This window comes from Marmota flaviventris, chromosome 4 (assembly GCF_047511675.1).
Source record: "Marmota flaviventris isolate mMarFla1 chromosome 4, mMarFla1.hap1, whole genome shotgun sequence".
In the NCBI taxonomy this organism is placed as follows: domain Eukaryota; kingdom Metazoa; phylum Chordata; class Mammalia; order Rodentia; family Sciuridae; genus Marmota; species Marmota flaviventris.
The window spans coordinates 38,896,697-38,915,178 of NC_092501.1; the positions used below are offsets into that span (position 1 = coordinate 38,896,697).

Below are 18,482 nucleotides of genomic sequence, written 5' to 3' on the forward strand. Positions count from 1 at the left end.
CAAAATGAAGAAGAGAAAGTTCCTATCTTAACAGAGATATAGTTTATTTGTGAATTTTAATATATTGAGAAAGGATTTCTACAGAGCTATGGTCAGAATGTTATGGACTTGCCAAAGAGAGACACTTATTCCTGGAGATGCAAAGAAGGATATTGAAAATGATTTTCAAACAATAAGTAGGAGTCAGAGAATAAAGGAAGAGGAGGGTGTTCCAGGAAGAAGACAAGGCCAAGAATGTAGAGAGTTTAACAGGAGACACCTGTCTTTTATTTTTTTTCCCAATGTGGGAACTCATAGAACTGGCTGGCGGAACATGTCTTGTCAGAATTCAGACTGATGAATAGTGTGTGTAGTGCCATTAATTCTAGTCTATTCAAACCACAAGAATTTCACAAGCTGTTGGTATGGGCCTGAGCATCATAGAGACCTGAGAGGAAAATAAACCCTATTGTCCATAATAATAACTCATTTCTGATGGAAGCTACAGATAAGGATGCTTGAGCCCAAAGAAAGAACATGGCCAGTTAAGTTAACTTGCCAGAGGTCACCCTGGCTCATGAATGGAAGATCTAGAATTTCAACCCACTGTGTCCCACCTCAGATACCGCCATTGCTAGAAATTGCAGTTGACTTAGAGAGACAAACCCAGTATACTTAAAACAATTAAAAAGAGACACAAAACCAACATTACAGTTATACACCAGTTCGCAGTGCAGTTTCAAAATGAAAATTGCTTTATTGTTTTTCTTCTGATTATAAAAGCAATGCTTCCTCTCTGTAAAACAATTCAAACATTACAAGATTGCATTGTGCAAGGATGAACATTCTTTGTAGTCCCAATGCTCTACCCCATGCCAGAATTGGCCACTGATAGCTACATTTGTGTTTTAGGTGTATATGTGCACCATCTCACAAAAAGAAATAAGCATTAAAATAAGTTGAAACACACTGTATAAAATGTTTTATAATCTATTTTTTCCCACAACACCATAGAACTATTTTCAGGTAAAATTGTGCTTATGTTCTTAAACCCTTGTGAAGGTACATCCAGTTCTTTGAAATTGATATGCAATTTCCCAGCCACTTGATACTATCCAGCTTTAGGTAGTTAAAGCAACATTACCTGAGTGTAATAATATTGGTTATATTGTTATTTTGGGAATCTTTTCCTCTCATCCACCCTGCCCTATGGTCACAGTCAGGTCAGATAACAGGTTGGTGCTACTCCCTGTCACAGGGCTCCATTATTTTCAAAATCCACCCCCACCCCCTGCTTTCTCTTCCTCCTTCCTCATCCACACACTCATACACAGATAGCATGTCTATTTAAATGCAATTCCATGCACCCATTTGAGGTGTACAGTGTTTGATCAACTTTGACAAATGTATACAGTAGTATAATCACTACAACATTAAAAATATTGTTCCATTACCTCCAAGAAGTCCTGCTTTCTCTTTGCATTTGATATCTTCCTCCCATTCCCAACCTCAGACAACCACTGATCTATTTTCATTACCTATCATACTGCCATTGTGAGAGTGTCATATAAATTGAATCATGAAATATGGGGTCTTTGTGTCTGGCATTTTCACTTAGTATAATGCTTCTGAGCTTCACCCATGTTTTGCTGAAATAGTATTCTGTTATATAAATATACCACACTGTGTTTATTCATTCACCAGCTGATCAGCATTTGGCGACTTTCTATTTTTGTCTATTTTGAATAAAGCTTCTATGAATATTCCCATACAGACCTTTGCATGAACATATTTCCTATTTTCCTTATGTAATGCCTAGAGGTAGATTTGCCAGGTGGGACTGTAAGGGTATGTTTAGCTTTATAAGAAATTGCCAAATTATCTTCTTGTCTTGCTGTACAGTTTGCATTCCTGATCCTCTTTGACCCTTGGTAATATCTGACTTGGATTTTAGCCATCCTAATGAGGTTTAGCAGTATCTCTTTGTGATCTTATTTTGCATATCTTCTGATGTGGAAGGATGTTGAGTATGTATATTTTCAAGTTTATATTGGTTTATATTTCATGTGTCTTCTTTGGAAAAAAATAATCCTTTTTCTGTTTTTAAAAGTTGGGTTGTCTTATAGTTCAATTGTAAGCTTTCCTACATATATCTGATGCAAGTTCTATGTTGGTAATACATACACTTAGTATTGTTCCATAATTTTTAAATACCATACTGCTTTTCTTTCTCCCACTCCACTTAGTGGAGACTTCATAGAAAAGAGTGTGCATGATCTCCCTTGAGTCTGAAGCTCCTGAAATCCAGTCATGCTGACTTACACTAGTCCTTTAAGAATTCTTTAAAATTTCAGATCATTTTTCTTCATGCTCACTTTTGCAATTACCACGTGCTTTGTCCCATGCTCAGCCAAAGATGAAACATTCTTTATGTCCTGTCTCTCCTTGCAAGTCTCCTGTAGTCTAATTTTTTTAAAGTATGTTTTTTTTCAGTTACTTGGCATTGTTGTTGTTGTTATTATTGTTGTTGGAGCAAAATCTCCTTGCTTCTTTATCTTAAGCAGCAGTGAAACTGCTGCTGTTGCTGTCCTCACTCTATGTGTCCTCACTCTATTGTTGGCACTTCTGGAATCGGTCAGTCTCTTTAGTGAATACTTGCTGCCCTGGACTTTCAGAGAGCAGAGGCTAAGGCTTGGATACATGTGTTGTCTCCACCATGAAGGACACATTGCTAGAATCAATGGAATCTCTCCAAGTTTTTTTTTTTTTTTTAATCTTTCTCTCCAACACATTGGGCAAGTGTTTTTCTCTCAGTCTTGCTAAAAGTTTTTCATGAACCTCCCTTACAGGATAGCTTTCCAGCCTATTTCACTCTTTTCTCAGTTTCTTGCAGTTCTGCCCTCTGACCATTTAGCACAGTTTCTGTTTTAAGATAGTAAAAGTTTCACCAAATGCTCACTTCCCTATGCAAATGGACTTGATTGAGACAGAGACTTTCAACCTGTGATTTATACTTCCCAGGGTCCAGAGTGGACCTGATATGTTGGAATTCCAAAATGAACTCTCAAAATTAGACCTAACTTTAGGAACCCTGTCTACAAATATTAATAGACTATTCTCAGATGCTTGTGCTCTGCTGCTGAGAACTTGTGTTTGTGTCTAAACATGTTGCCTCTGCATTTGGTTAAAGCTTAAGATTTGCAATTGGAGCTCAGTGATAGAGTGCCTACTTAGCATGTGGGAGGCCTCCCTTCCATTCATTCCCCAGCTTGCATGCACAAGCACCCATACAAAAATGAACAAACAAAAAAACAAACTTGCAATCAAGTGTCTAAAATTAGTTCTGGATTAATGTCTGATTCATGCTGGCTCAAGATAATGGGTTTCCACCATTTGACCCAGCTATCCCACTCCTGTGTCTATAGCCAAAGAACTTAAAATCAGTATACTCAGTGATGCAGCCGCATCAATGTTTATAGCAGCTCAATTCACAATAGCTAAACCGTGGAACCAACCTAGATGCCCTTCAATGGATGAATGGATAAAGAAACTGTGGTGTACATATACAATGGAATATTACTTAGCATTAAAAGAGAATAAAATTATGGCATTGTAGGTAAATGGATGGAATTGGAGAACATCATGCTAACCAAAGTAAGCCAATCCCCCCAAACCAAAGGCTGAATGTTTTCTGTCATAAGTGGATGCTGATCCATAATGGGGGTTGCGGGGGGTGCATGGGAAGAATGGAGGAACTTTGGACAGAGGAGAGTGAGGGGAGGGGAGGGGACACTGGGGTAGGAAAGATAGTGGAATGAGATGGGCATCATTACCCTAGATACATGTATGATGGCACAAATAATGTTACTACATCATATATGACTAGAGAAAGGAAAAGTTGTGCTCCATTTGTGTATAGTGCATCAAAATGCATTCTGCTGTCATGTATAATTAATTGGAACAAATAAAAAATAATGGCAAAGCACTTTTGAATAAAAATCTATAATATCTTTGAAAATAAAACTTCAAATATTTTGTTACTTTTTAGGAAAAAGAAAAGTTTACAAGACAGGCACATACCTGTAATCCCCAGGTATTTGAAAAGATGAGGCAGGAAAATTGCAAGTTCAAGGTCAGGTGGGCAACTTAGGGAAACCCTGTCTCAGCATTAAAAAAGGTGTGGTGGGGTAATTGGGGATGAAGCTCAGTGGTAGAACCCTTGCCTAGCATGTGTGAGGCCCTGGGTTTGATCTCATGTACTATAAACAAACAAACACCTTCCCCCACCACACAAACAAATTGACAATTTGAAAGTTGTGAAGGTACCAGCATTCTTGAGAAAAGTCTCTTGGGAAGATCAGTCACATGTCCCTCAAGGTTTTCATGAAGCCTTGATCCACACAGTAAGTCAGTTTTATGGTGAAAGGGATTTTCAAGGAATCATATTGTATAAATTGGTAAATATATGCCCCCAACTACTGTTCAGTGTGTATGTGTGTGGGGAAAAAAGCTTCTACAACTAATAGCAGGTGTTAAATGTAATATAAATTAGCTTAGAATAAAATGGGGAAATAGGAGCTTGAGTCAGACCCTAGGTTAGATGATCTGGGAAGGATAAGAAAGAGAGGCAGAAATCAGCTGCAAATTAGAAAAAAGTTGAACTAGTTTAAGTACAGAAGGTAAAATTATAGTCTTGTACATAGTAAATATTCAATAAATATTTGTTTTGACTGAAAAAAAAGATAATGGGTTCCTCTTCATCCTGCTTCCATTCAAGGCTATGATCCCTTGAAACATACACAGAGCCCATTTGTTTTCCAGTAAAAATGGGCAAAAGGAAGAAAATTTAATAGAAAACTTACTGTTCAAGAGAAGCCCTTGCTCTGATATGATGATAAACCCACTGTGGCCACCATTACAGAAGCCTGTATCCCAACTGAGGCCATCTGCACTTAGCTGATGTTACAGTTCACATGGGACTCCAGCTTTTGTTGTGACATGTGACAGACATGGCCATAAAAGCTTCACCTCCTACTTCTAGGGCTTTCCTGAGACCAGCTTACCACCAAAGTATTCCTCCATCAGCTGTAAAAGTGTGAAAATATATTGTGATCTATTGTCTTGTTGGATATCATTAAACAAGAGATTTAGCGTTAAGTAAACCAACTTCTTTCCCACTTCTTCTTCTCTCCCTCCCTGCTCTGTCTCTCTTCCTTCTTTCTCTGTCCTCTGCAGGAATTTGCAAGGCTTTCTATGTCAAAGTTGTCACATTCTGTCTCTCAGCTGTAAAGCGGTTGGATTGCCTCCCCACTTCATCTTACCTCCCCATGGAATGAAAATGACACTTTAAGATACTTCTGTAACTAAGTTGCAGATCACGAAGCCCAATCTTCCAAAGGAAGCCTGTCCCATTTAGGGTTAATAGCCCTGCATTGATTCCCAAATCCCCACATCTTGCAACTCAGAAACACTAGCATGAAGAATACCCTGATTGACTCAGGAAATATATTTTCCTGAGACCAGTGGTTTATAAAATTTATTCTCCGATTGGCGGGTCTCTTGAACAGTTGTTTGTCATAATCAGATTTGGAAACCATCTATCTCTTTCCAAGTGATGATTGCACTGTGACCTCTGGCTCTAAGCATGCAGCTGGTCTGGGCAGAGCAGATCTCGGCAATGAATGAAAACCAGAGCTGTCTTATCAAATAGTGGCAGGACTCGTTTTGTTTAACAGTGCTGGAAATTAGTTTTTCAGGCACTGATCTTGACAGGTCAGCTGTCAAAAGTGGGTGTCTGTGGCCATAAATTCATTGATCCCATAAACAAAACTCTGTCTGCAAAATACAAGGGGAAATCAGAGTAGACGCACTATGTACAAATCAAATGGTCTGGAGCTGTATGACTAAGTGTCAGGACTTCTTTGAGTAAAAGGTTTTTCTGCCTTCCCATTTATCAAGCCTATCAGCCTCATTGGGCTTCACTGACTGAAACATTTTCCTCAGCATTCAGAGTGGGCAGCACTGGGCACCCTGGGTCTTGGTGTTGGTTGGCTGCAAGATTGAGAATACATTTAAAGCTTTTTGTTTGGTTTTGTTTTAATTTCCACTGGATTCTCTCATTTGAACTATATTTTTCTCTATCCTGGTCTTATGTTTTGGGTGTTCAGAGGGATGGCCTCTTCCAGAAATGACCAAGGCTTACCATGCTGTTCTGAAGATTTGGGTAAGAACATGCAGCTTTGTAGAAATAGGGAGAATAGCTCAGCCCCGGGGTTCTCAGATTCCGCCTGATGTGAGGGAATAATAAACTTTCCTGTCTAACATGAAGGATCCCGAATCCTGGAACACAGTTGTACTTTGATGTGTTCGAAAGGCAGAATTTGAGTTTCACTTTGAAGTGTTTCTTCTTTCTTTGTCAGGGTACAGAATGCCTAAAGGCCAGGGAGAGAGAAGTTGGTATTAAAAGAACAGAAAACAAAAAACCTTTAAGTCCTAAGTACTTTAAGACCAAAAGATAAGGATGATAACAGGCTTGGAGGATTTTTTTTTCCCTCTTATGAAGTTCCACTTTGATTTAAATGGTCTTATTGCATTAGGGTTGTGTGAATATTAACTAAAATGTTTTGGTGCCATCTCTCTTTCTTAGTGGAGGAACATTGCTTGTTTTCATGAACCTGGGCCTCAGTTATAGCTGCTTCCCTGTCTCCCAACCCAACAGGGTCTAGGGCTCTACACTAGCTTGGAGAGGTCTTAGAATATGAGACAGTGGTCAAACTAGCAATATGTCTTTTCTAGAAGATAAATGTCCCCGATCCACAGCTTCTTGGAGCAAGAGCACAGATTTACTTGGTTCTCTCAGATGGGCCCTTATTCACAGACAGATGATTTGACTCTGACTGCTCCTTTGACATTCAGTCCTCAGTCATAAAAGTGCATGTGGTAGGGTTTCGCTTAATCACCTATGCCGGTTATTTTTATCAAAAGCTCATTTTCCTTCCTGCTAAAGTAGTGAAAAAAACCTATTAAAAGCAAGAAGAGCACAAAGAAGGTAATGATGATTATTTATAATTCCTCCATTTATATGTAATACATATAAACGTGTATCACATTTTAATGTATCTTCTCCCATTTTTATCAATGCTTTTTCTTGATAAGCATAATTAAGGTCATATTGTATGCATATTATTATAGCTTGATTTTTTACTCTGTTATTAGTTTTATAACCTGATTCTTTACTACATGATTCTTAATTAAGCTCTTTTTATAATAGATTATTTCAAAATGTTTTTTTTCCTTTGAGCCCCTCAACTTAATAGGCAGGGAAGATATTTGTATTCCATTTTAGGGATAAGAAAATGGAATCTGAGTGAAGTTCATTGTATTGAATAAACATTTGTTCACTTCCTTCTGTTTCAAGCTCTATGCTGTCAAGTGGGTAGTGGGAGGTCATTTAGGTAAATGGTGAGAACAACCAGAACACAGCTACGGACTAATTCTACAACACTCAGCTTCCCATCTTTTTGCCCAAATGTAGATCAGTTATAGAAGTTGATCTTTGTGATGAGAAATAACATGGTGTCTGAGGCAAGGTTGTAACAATGAGATGGGAATTACCAAGAACGTAAGACACTGGATAGCTCATGGTCCCAGAGAATAGGGCAAGAAACCCAGGTCTGACGACTGGCTCAGAGACATAGGCCCAGACTACAAGCCTCTGGAGATCATGTCTGTTGCAGCTTTGCATAAATCATGGAGATTGGGCCAAACATTCATTAGTGGTGATGAATACATCATCCTAATGTATGATACATTAATGTCAGTAACAGGGGAGACTGCATGTGGAGTGTATGGATATGTTAGTATCTTATCAACAGAGGAAACTGTGTCTTTTATGGACATTCTCTGTACAACCTCTACAACTTTTCTGTAAATCTGAAACTTTTCTAAAGTGAAGGCTTATTTTTTAAATGAGTAAAAATGTAACAGATCCAGAAGAGGAGAAATGGCATTGTAGGCAGAAGGAACCAGATGCAAAGATCAGGAAGAAACACAATTTTCATGAAAAAGGACAAGGAATTTACTGTGGCTACTAAACAGAAGTGGAGCTGAGAGAGTGGGCTCTGGAATGAGACAGTCTTACTTAAGGTCAAGCCTACAAGTATTAGGGTTTATTCTGTCGGAAATGTTAATTAGTAAATTTTAATCAACATCATTCATGTTTGAGCTTCTTTATTGTAAAGGTACCGGCACTTTGGAGAATGGGACAGATGAGAGAAAGTTTGGGAATAATGAGACTGATAAGGAGACTATTGCAAGTGTCAAGGGTAAAGATGGCTCCGCCTGGAGTCAGGCAGTGGTTAGAAACAAACAGTGATGGGGAGGCATTGAGAGGTTGTGCTATTCTCACAGTTGAGCCAAAACCATAGCAGCACATGACTTCCCAACTGCTCCTTCCTGCCTCTATACTCTATTCTCCTGCCTAATTACAATCCCAGTAGAAATACAATAAAGCCTAGCTAATCAAGGCCAAACAGAGCTCCATTCCAGGTGCTTATTGAAGCCATGGGCACAGAGTTAAGATGCCCTTTCACCATACCGGGGAGGTTTGGCAGAAGATGTAGGAATCCATCTCAGACTAGAATAGAATATCCAGTGTTTGGAATTAACACATCATCATTAGGACAAGATTGATTGCTCCCATCAAAACTGTTAGGCATTGAGATGGTCAACGGGACCTTTACAACTCCACCCATACCCAGAAGAAATAAAGGCCACACATCAGGGTTAAGCAGCCCCGGTGCCCAAGTTAAGCAGTTATGGGGTTGCAGATGCAGGCAGCAAGAATACACACCCATCCCTGTTTCAAGCTCTATGCTGTCACCCATAGAACATAGAGAATCAATCCCTTGACTGTATTTTCTTAATTTTTCCTTTTTTATTTTTTGGAATGGGGATTGAATCTAAGGGCACTTTGCTGCTCAGCTACACCCTCAGCCTTTAGCACTTTTTAAAAAAATTTATTATTATTATTATTATTATTATTATTATTATTATAATTATTATTATTATTTTGAGACAGTTGCTGAGGCTGGCCCTGAATTTGAATTAGTGATCCTCCTGAACAGCTGGGATTGCAGGTGTGTGCCACCATGTCTAGTTACCTCTTCCTTTTTTTTTTTAAACCAGCTGTAATCCAGCTATAGGAATCAACTCTGTGTCCTAGTGCTATTTATTGAGACTTAATGGAGAAATAGCCTTCTCCTTCTCACCATTCTAGGGTCCAGAATATGGTACCATTGATATCTTTGATTAGAATTCTGGGTAGGTCTTGCTCTTCCCTGTAGTGACACCCAAACTAATTAGTTGTGGTCAGGAACTTTCAGAGTACATGGCCATGCTCTTAACTAAATTATTTATTCACCACTGCCCACTCTATTATTTAGGATAGAGTGGATCTTAGTGGGTATTGTCCAAAGAGACAGTGGGAGAGTCCATGTTTCTTTTAAACTGGCTCCAGAACTCTGTATCTCATTCTAATGATTTGCTTTAGACCTCAGAGTTATAGCATCTTCCAGATGGTGTAGTTCTTCAATTTCTAGAGCTGTGATCTCTTAGGGGTCAGTGCTCAGCTCCTGCTGAAGTATCAGGACTGTGGTTAATTCCGGGAGAGTAGAAGTGTCTTTAAGTGGAGCTATAGTGTCTCCTCTAGGGCCCCAGGAAGCACAGCTCCATGAACAGGTATATCCTCTGCTCTGGTTAACCAGGGTTCCTGGAGGTCATCCCTGATGAAGAGTAGGTGCTGCTAAAGGCATCCTGATATATTAAAGGACTCCTTGTAACATAAATGGTGGTCCATGAATCATCATCAATAGCAATAGCAGTGGCATCACCTGGGAACTTGTTAGACATGAACAATCTCAAGCTCTAGAATCAGAAAGTGCATGTAGAATTCCTGGGTAATTTGTGTGCACACTATAGTTTGAGAATTACTTCTTTAATCAATAGCAGTGGCTCAAAAATCTTGGCTGTGTATTAGAATCACCTGGGGGACTAAAATATCCATATCTAGCCCACTACAAACCAATTAAATCAGAATCTCTGGAGGTGGAGCCCAGCTTTCAGAATGTTTAAAAAGCCCCTGAGAGATCTTAATATACAGTCAAACTAAAGGCCCATGGACCAAGAAGAAGCATATCAGGATCACTGAGGAAGAAATAATGGTCCCCATGCCCAGGGCCTGGAGTTCTGATTTAGTTGATGTGAGATGGGGCTGCACTTCTTACAGCTCTTCAATTAACAACTGAGAATCATTGACCAGATAAAGGTTTGGTCATTGTTGCCCAGGCTCTGCAGGAACACAGGGAAGGGAAGCAATCCCAAGAACATCTGTGTCTCTTCTGTTGTTCCTGATGCAGAGCAGAGTCTTCTCCATCAAGTTAGAGTGCCAGTGTGAGATACATCCAGTTATTGAATACACCCTGCAGCCTCAGGAAGTTATGGCAGTCCAGAGAATTTACACAGCTTCTACCTGGGTAGCGGGGAAAGTGATGTTATTTGCACTATAGCAAAAGCAGGCAGGGAGTTCTTGTCCCTGTTTGCAGTAGGTACCAGGATACAAGGCAAGCTATTCACTTGGGTCATTGTTATTTATACAACCGATGGGCCTCATCCTGCCCATGTTGGTGGAAATGACTGAACTTAAGTGTCCCAGTGGCTTAAGAAAATTAAAGGAGTAGTGAAAGAAGAGGATACTTTGTGGGAGACACAGTGACATGGCCTCCATGGGTGGACAGAATAAAATTAGATATGCCATTTGGTCTAGAGGCAAGTTCTATTACATCTCAATAGATGGTTTAAGATGGCTCTGGGTCTCTAGGAAGCACAGAGGGCTGCTGTCTTCTTACTGCCTGATGTATATTCCAGTTTGGGAGGAGCTCCTAAGGTGTGCCTAGGTGCCTGTTCCATCCCTTCATGCTCCCCTTTTTCATTCACAGCTGGCGACGTGGGACTCAGAAAAGGGCCTGAATGGTAGCCTGCAGGAAAGGCCCATGGGCAGCCGTCTCCAAGGACTGACTCTCAAAGTGGTGACTGTCTTGGTAGGATCATGCGGATATGCTGGGAGCTTTGCTGTCCAGGCTTTTGAGTCTGTGGCTGCTCTCTGTCTAATGTGGGGTTTGGGAAGAAGAAGGGTATCTTGAGGAGTGGCCTTTTGTTTCATAAGGCTGTCACACAAATAATTATATGAGTGATGAAGGGGAGAATAGTGTAGGAGCTTCTCCCCTGGGACTTCTGAGCTCCATAAAGGAGTTCTCTGAGCTGCTCTGGAGAAAGATCACTCTTGCAGATCTGCTGCTGGGCTCTGGAGAACTCCTGGCTGCTACACTTGTCCTTGGATATAAAGGTTGATTTTTACCTACTGCTGCTCCTTAGGAGAGCTTTGCTGGTAGACAGAGTCCCCAGAAAGATACTGGGAGGAGGACATTCTTCTAGCACCCCAAACCTCTGATGTGCCCACATGGTTTATAATCAAAATGGTTCATTAGTTGCATTTTTTTAATATAGTTGTCCTGGAATCTGAGACTTTACATTTGTAAGAGACCTTAGAATCATCTTCCTTTCAACTTCTATTTTTGCTTTTTTAGAACTGTGGAGATATTTTACACTTGTTCCTTTTTAGCTGAGCCAGACCTGGTCCACATCTTCCCCTCTGTCCCAGCAGGCACAGAAATCTATGGCAGCAGCATTTCTGCATTCCCTGGATGCGTACCAGAAATAAGCCTTATGTCCCATTTTTTTTTTTCTACAAAACTAACTTAATAAATTATATTCTTTGGGGCTCTTTACCAAAAGCCCCTTCTTGTTTAGCCTCACACAAGACAGAAAAGTGTGGGGCTGATGTGTTTTCCAGATGCCCACCTGTCCCACATGATCCAGCATGAAATATGTGGGTGTAAGCTCAGCATGACTTTGGACTCAGGATGGGAAATTTTGAATCCTATCCTACTTTGACTCATGTGACCTTGGCCTGTTCATCATCTATTTTCTGGTATGATCTGGTAGATATAATGCTGTCTTCTCTCAATCTAATGTCACAGAACTTTATTGCTATGTCTTATCCTGGATGAAAACTGTCACATTTCTTGTGTGACTCCCATAGAATTATGGTATTTTCTAAGAACAGAGTCCTGGTTCAGCATGAATGTTATAAATGAAGGAATGAAACACACTATGTTATTCTGGGAGCTGGGGATTTGTGCAGAGCCTAAGATGACATACACAGGACAATTAAATTTCTACTGCTCCATGTTGTCCTTCGCATTGGAGTGGTTGTCCACTGTACCTTGACCATCCATAAACTGTTTTAGAATAGGGCAGAAGAGTTTAGCCTTCAGATAGAAACTGGTAAATACCAGCATTCTATTATTATCATTATTAGTGCTGGGAATGAACCCAGGGCTTTGTACATGCTAAGCATGTACTCTATCACCAAGCTACACCCTTAGCCCCAACATTAGCATTCTAAAGTTATGATTGGTGTCTCTAATACCCTGGAAATATATGTTAGTGGACCCATTATTTAATTGAAGAACATTCATTTTATTGTCCTCAGGAAGAGCCTTTTGTGATGGTGGCTGAGAACATCCTTGGACAGCCCAAGCGCTACAAAGGGTTCTCCATAGATGTCTTGGACGCATTGGCCAAGGCCCTGGGCTTCAAATATGAGATTTACCAGGCTCCTGATGGCAGGTACGGTCACCAGCTCCATAACACCTCCTGGAATGGAATGATCGGGGAGCTCATCAGCAAGGTAGGTCCCCAAAACAGGTCCATGAAGAGCAGCACTCTAGTGTCTCTGGGGAAATATCATAACCTGGCCCATGACACAGTTGGACCTTTGGGATGAACTAAACAGTTGCCATTATTCACTCACTGACAGCTTCTCTTTCTCCCCACCCTCCCTGTTATACCTGTTTCTGCATCTCTACCTTCTCATTCCCTAGCACTCTCTTTTTCCTCCCGCCCATTGCTCTCATTCCTTTGAATTCTATCCACTACAATACAACTGCTCTGTAACACACCCTTCAAGAAACCCACCCTTACACTTGAGCTGAAGTAGAAATGTAGCTCTTCCCTGTGGGTGTTAGTGAGTACTTATCCTATTCCTCATAGGCCACGTGCACATGAATGTGTAAGTGTTCATGTGTGAATGAGTGTGTGCATGTGTCTGCATTGCTATATGTTGGTGGTATGGCATTCTCCAGCATGTTTTACTCATTTCAAACCATCATTCTTCCTCTTTCCTGTAGAATGTGCCATCATTGAAGTTCAAGGCATGAAGCCCATGCAACACATCCCAAGTTCTTGACCCTATTGTCTCATGCCCACTGGGTCATTTCCCCACAATCATTTACAGTGGCAGTGATTGACTCAAGCCCTTCCTCTTCAATATCACTGCCACCAATCTTGACAATTTATGACATTGTGATGGACAAACCTGGACTCCCAGATCTTGGACCTCCTTACCTCCCATGACTTGCTGGGCTCCATTCCAGTGCCCATTCCCATGCATCTTGTTAGCATCTTATAGACCACCTGCTCTCTCCAACACGGTGGCCATAACTTATTGTCCTCCTGACTGGGAGCTTTACTTCTAAAACACAAAATCTTTGCTTTTTAAAAAAAAAATGTTTTTTTTTTTTTTTTTTTTAGTTATACGTGACAGTAGAATCCATTTTGATGTAATTATAAAAGGCATGGGATGAATATTTCTTGCTCTAATTTATACCCCAGTACCTCTCTTTCCCCTTCCCTCTCCCCATTCCCTGCTTCCTTTTCTCTATTGAGCATCTTTGATTTCTAAGCCTACAAATCTCTCCAATTTCTCTTGATCTTTTTTGAAAACAAATTTATTGTGACAGAATTTAGATACTTTAAATTTCCCCATTTTAAATGTATAATTCAATGATGTTTACTAAATGTATTGAGTTGTGTAACTGCCACCATAATCTAGTTTTAGAGAATTTCCATTACCCCATTGCACTCTTTCATACCTATTTACAGTTTGTGCCTTTCCCTCCCCAGACCTAGACAAACCTCAGTCTACTCACTTTCTCTGTAAAGTTGCCATTGGGACCATTTCATATAAATACAGGCATATCATACATGGTCCTTTGCTTCTGGTTCTTTTCACTTGGCCTGAATATTTGAGGTACATTCTTCCCTGAAGTTTCTTGCCTTTCTGATATTGCAGCCTTCTTACCTCACATATCCTTCATGGTTGTCATCTAAAGCCCTTTGATAACTCTCCCTTGTACTTTCCTGTGTTCTTGATTTCTTATTGCACCCAAACCCCAGGTCAACTTTATTATCTACCTTCTTGACTTGAAAATTCAGTTTTCTGCATGCAATTGAAGAAGAATATCACAAATCTGTCCAGATTTATGTATGTGTGATCTCTAACCCAGCCGGGCCTTTACCTGCTTGCTTGTCTTTTGCTGGATCCCTTGCTTATGTCCCTCAGAGAATGGGACCTTTTTCTTCAAACTACCTAATAATTTTCTGTCCTTTTCAACTAAAAACAAGTAAAGATTGTATTCCCTACTTCAACATTGGAGAAAGAAATTGAGACTTCTGGACATGGAATTCTTCTTCTACTTCCTATGCACATCTGCAAGTATCTTCTCTCTCCTGTCTGGGGAGGGGATATCTCTCCCTTGTTAAGGATCAACCCCTCCACCCATGTCATATGAGTTGATTTCCGTATGCCTCTTCTAAACCTAATTTCATAAATTAGTTTCTCTCCTTCCCATATTAGAAACTATCCTGCTCTACTAAACCTCCTTCTCAGTTGTTAAATATGTTCCAAACTCTCGTAGTCCTAAAAGAAATTGCTGGATTTGGGGTTTTGGATAAGAGAGGCAAGAACCAGACATACTCTAACATAGTTGCCTCCAACATTTTTTCCCTCTAGATTTTTCTTGGATTTCAGTTCAGGATCTCAGTATATCTTCCCCTCTAGCCCATATGTTAAGACATCCAAATCCTCGTGTGCATTTCCTTGATTTGAGCATGTAGGTTGGATTAGTGGTCATAACTAGTCTTTCCAAAACACACCTGCTTCTACTGATGCCAAGATTAGGATGCTGACTAAGACAATTGTGCCTTTTAGGGCTTGTGCAATCAAAATGGGATTCTAGGTCCCCTTGTCACCTGCCATTCACTCATGTAGGTGGCATGGACTCTTAACTTCCAACAAAGCAGGCAGCTTCACCTTTAGTTTGGTTCCATCTTAATACAGACTTGTCTATTTTGAAAATGAAGGCTTTTTTGGAAAGAAAAAATCTTAGAAGGTAATTTTCAAGCCACAGTATGATGTGCTCAGAGATACCCTTCATAACACGGCTTTACTCCAGTAAGGATCAGCCCATGTGGCTGCAGGCCTTGAGGTAAGGATGGTAGGGGATGGACATATGTACTTTACACCTCTGTTCTTGGAAGATTTTACCTTCTAGTGTAGAGTTTGTATATAAAACAATCAGGGACTGATAATTTTGTTTCATTCAATGGTACAACTCACCGTATAAGTGAGATCAGGGTAGAATAAAGGCGTTAGGAGAGGTTTGGGAAATGGGGTATGCATATGGCCTTGCTGTAGGGAGGATGCAGACAAGTCTAAAAGAAGAAAGAAAGGTCTTCTGGGTGGAAGGTAGAAGGAGATACAAGCAAATAAAAGAGGTCAAGTTTGCTAAGGGAAATGATAAGAAAGTGAAGAAACATGAAAACTGAGAAGAATGAGGGTGCTTTAATGGACTCTATTCTCCAGAAAAACTTCCTAGGAGTTTTAAGTCTGGGGAGAGAAATTTGTGAGGTGAAGGAGGTAATAGATAATGCAGTGTTGAAATTTCCTTACCATCTCCAAAGTCCTAGGGTGTCAGCTCTCAAACCTATTTCCCCTGAACAGAACCACTTCAAGGGCAGATGATGGACCTCAATGTAGGATGGAACCTCACAGTGAGCTCAGGATTGCCCTCTGATGAACTGTTTTGCCTTTCAGAGGGCAGACTTGGCCATCTCTGCCATCACCATCACCCCGGAGAGGGAGAGCGTTGTGGATTTCAGCAAGCGGTACATGGACTACTCGGTGGGGATTCTGATTAAGAAGCCCGAGGAGAAAATCAGCATCTTCTCCCTTTTTGCACCATTTGATTTTGCGGTGTGGGCCTGCATCGCAGCAGCCATTCCTGTGGTTGGTGTGTTGATATTTGTGTTAAACCGGATACAGGCCGTGAGGGCTCAGAGTGCTACCCAGCCTCGACCTTCTGCTTCTGCCACCCTGCACAGTGCCATCTGGATCGTCTATGGAGCCTTTGTCCAGCAAGGTACCTTCTCGGCTTCCTGATGTCTGAATAACCCCAGGGGCCTGGAAGAACTTATCTTGGAAAACTGTTGAGATGCATTTCACCAGTCCTTTTAAATGCAATCTTATTTAAGCTCTCTAGGACAGTGCTAATACCTTGCTGCACCCAATTCCTCTAAGTAATATCAGATAGAAATTAAATGAAATGACAAGAAGGAACTCAACTTCAAGTCCTGATTCTCCACTTTAGATAAAATTAACTTCGGAGTTCTGCTTTGCACTTTTTCCCCCTCCTACATTAGATTGATTGCTATGCACATGAGGCTGTCAAATGAAACTCTGAAGCTTGCTTAACTTTGAAGCCTTAATGGAAAAAAAAAAATCACAGTTGTGTTGCAATCATTTAAGCAGTACTCCAGCCATTCTTGAGATATGAAGTCTCCGATCTTTGAGAGGTCTGGATAGCACTTCTATCCAGCAGTGAGTTATAGGATTTTGCAATTTCAACTGGAAACGACAAATTGCAAAGTTCTTAATGTAAGTCTTGGCCCTGTTTGCACCATGGCAAAAGCTTTGCAAGGTTATATAAGGAGAATAGGCAGGGAGAAGCTTTCTTTTGCTACCACCTAAGGGACCAAAGAGAAATAATTGGCCTCAAAGAGGCAGCTTCTTACTGAAAGTTACATGCAATGATTTCTGAGAATCCTAGGGAAAAAAAATCATCTAGCGAGGGCTGAATATTAATAAAAGTGATATGGTATATCTCATTTTTCTGGTTTAAAAGAAAGCTGGGAACCCTCCAGGTTGGAAGTAATTCTATATTTACAGAATTCCTAGAGTCTGCTCTATGTGAATTTGAAATTGCAAAGGGACCTCACAGGTTTCAGCCCTGGAAGTGCTTTCCACTGTGAGGCAGAATCTTCTAACTGGAAGATTTTGATGTTCAGAATTCTATCCTTGGTGTTTTGACAAACTTCCAGAGGCCAATCCTAACTTTTCTGTCTTTTGTGGTCCTCTGTCCCTTTCTAAGATTGGTGGCTCTAGGATCCTTTCCTAAAAGGAAATGCCCAGCTGGCAGCCACTCCCCTGATCCCCAGAGCATCATCAGTACCAGTCTGTGTCCCTGGCCACAGGGGGGAGCATCTCCCTGGATATGGGAGTCAGCGTGGAAGCACTGGCCAATCCACTCTGCCTGCCTCCTGCAGGTGGGGAATCTTCGGTGAACTCCATGGCCATGCGCATCGTGATGGGCAGCTGGTGGCTCTTCACCCTCATCGTGTGCTCCTCCTACACAGCCAATCTTGCTGCCTTTCTCACAGTGTCCAGGATGGACAATCCTATAAGGTAAGTCTGTTCCTCCTCAATCTGGGAGCATCCGCTCTGAAATGCCTTAAAAGGTTATAAGTCTGTTGAGGGTAGCCTTGTGTCATAGAGAACCTGGAGGCAGAGGTAGACTCAGATTCCCAAACATCAATTGGATGATCAGAATATTTAGTGCATGAGAAGAGCTTCTTTCTTGTATTTTATTTCTGCACACTTACATAAATGTATAAAATCATGAAATAATATCCGTCTGAACATTTAAACACTGCTTACAAAACTAATAAATCAAAACATTAAAATTATCAAATTAAATTTCCTCAGACATTTAAACATTGATTGCAAACTCATTTAATCAAAAATTTTACCAACATTTAGTTAAAATTAATTAAAATCACAAGTCTAATATATATTTTTCAAATATTCAAACACCTTAAATTAGAACACTTATTTTTGCTTACATTCACAAAATTATTATTCAAATTGGCTAAATTTTCCCTCCATTTTTCTTACAAAATGTTAAAACTATGGCATAAAAGAATGAATTTAATATACTGAAATAACACTTGGAAATGCTTTTATTTTATGATCAGATTGTCAAATATTGTGTTAATTACAAAGAACTTGGAAAAAGTGAATGTGCATTAGATATGTGGTTGCCAAATGACTATAGGAAATGACCTTTTCTGCATTTCACTGGGTTCAATATTGGCTTCAATAATATCTCTCGCTTGAGCCCTGGTTGTGGTTTTCAGAGTTCCTGCCTTTTGTAGCATCTTCTTGAATCCATCATATGTGATATAATGCTGTCCTTGCTGTCATCACA

General features: G+C 40.3%; 1 protein-coding gene across 1 annotated transcript in view; it reads left to right on the top strand.

The window, feature by feature from the left end:
- The window catches only part of Grid1 (glutamate ionotropic receptor delta type subunit 1), a 711,129-nt gene that overhangs the window by 586,401 nt on the left and 106,246 nt on the right, over positions 1-18,482 (top strand). Inside the window, exons 9-12 of the mRNA XM_027939978.2 lie at positions 10,974-11,075; positions 12,590-12,787; positions 16,034-16,358; positions 17,542-17,680. Of these exons, the coding sequence (XP_027795779.1) occupies positions 10,974-11,075; positions 12,590-12,787; positions 16,034-16,358; positions 17,542-17,680 (764 nt within the window). The remainder of the gene's footprint in view (positions 1-10,973; positions 11,076-12,589; positions 12,788-16,033; positions 16,359-17,541; positions 17,681-18,482) is intronic.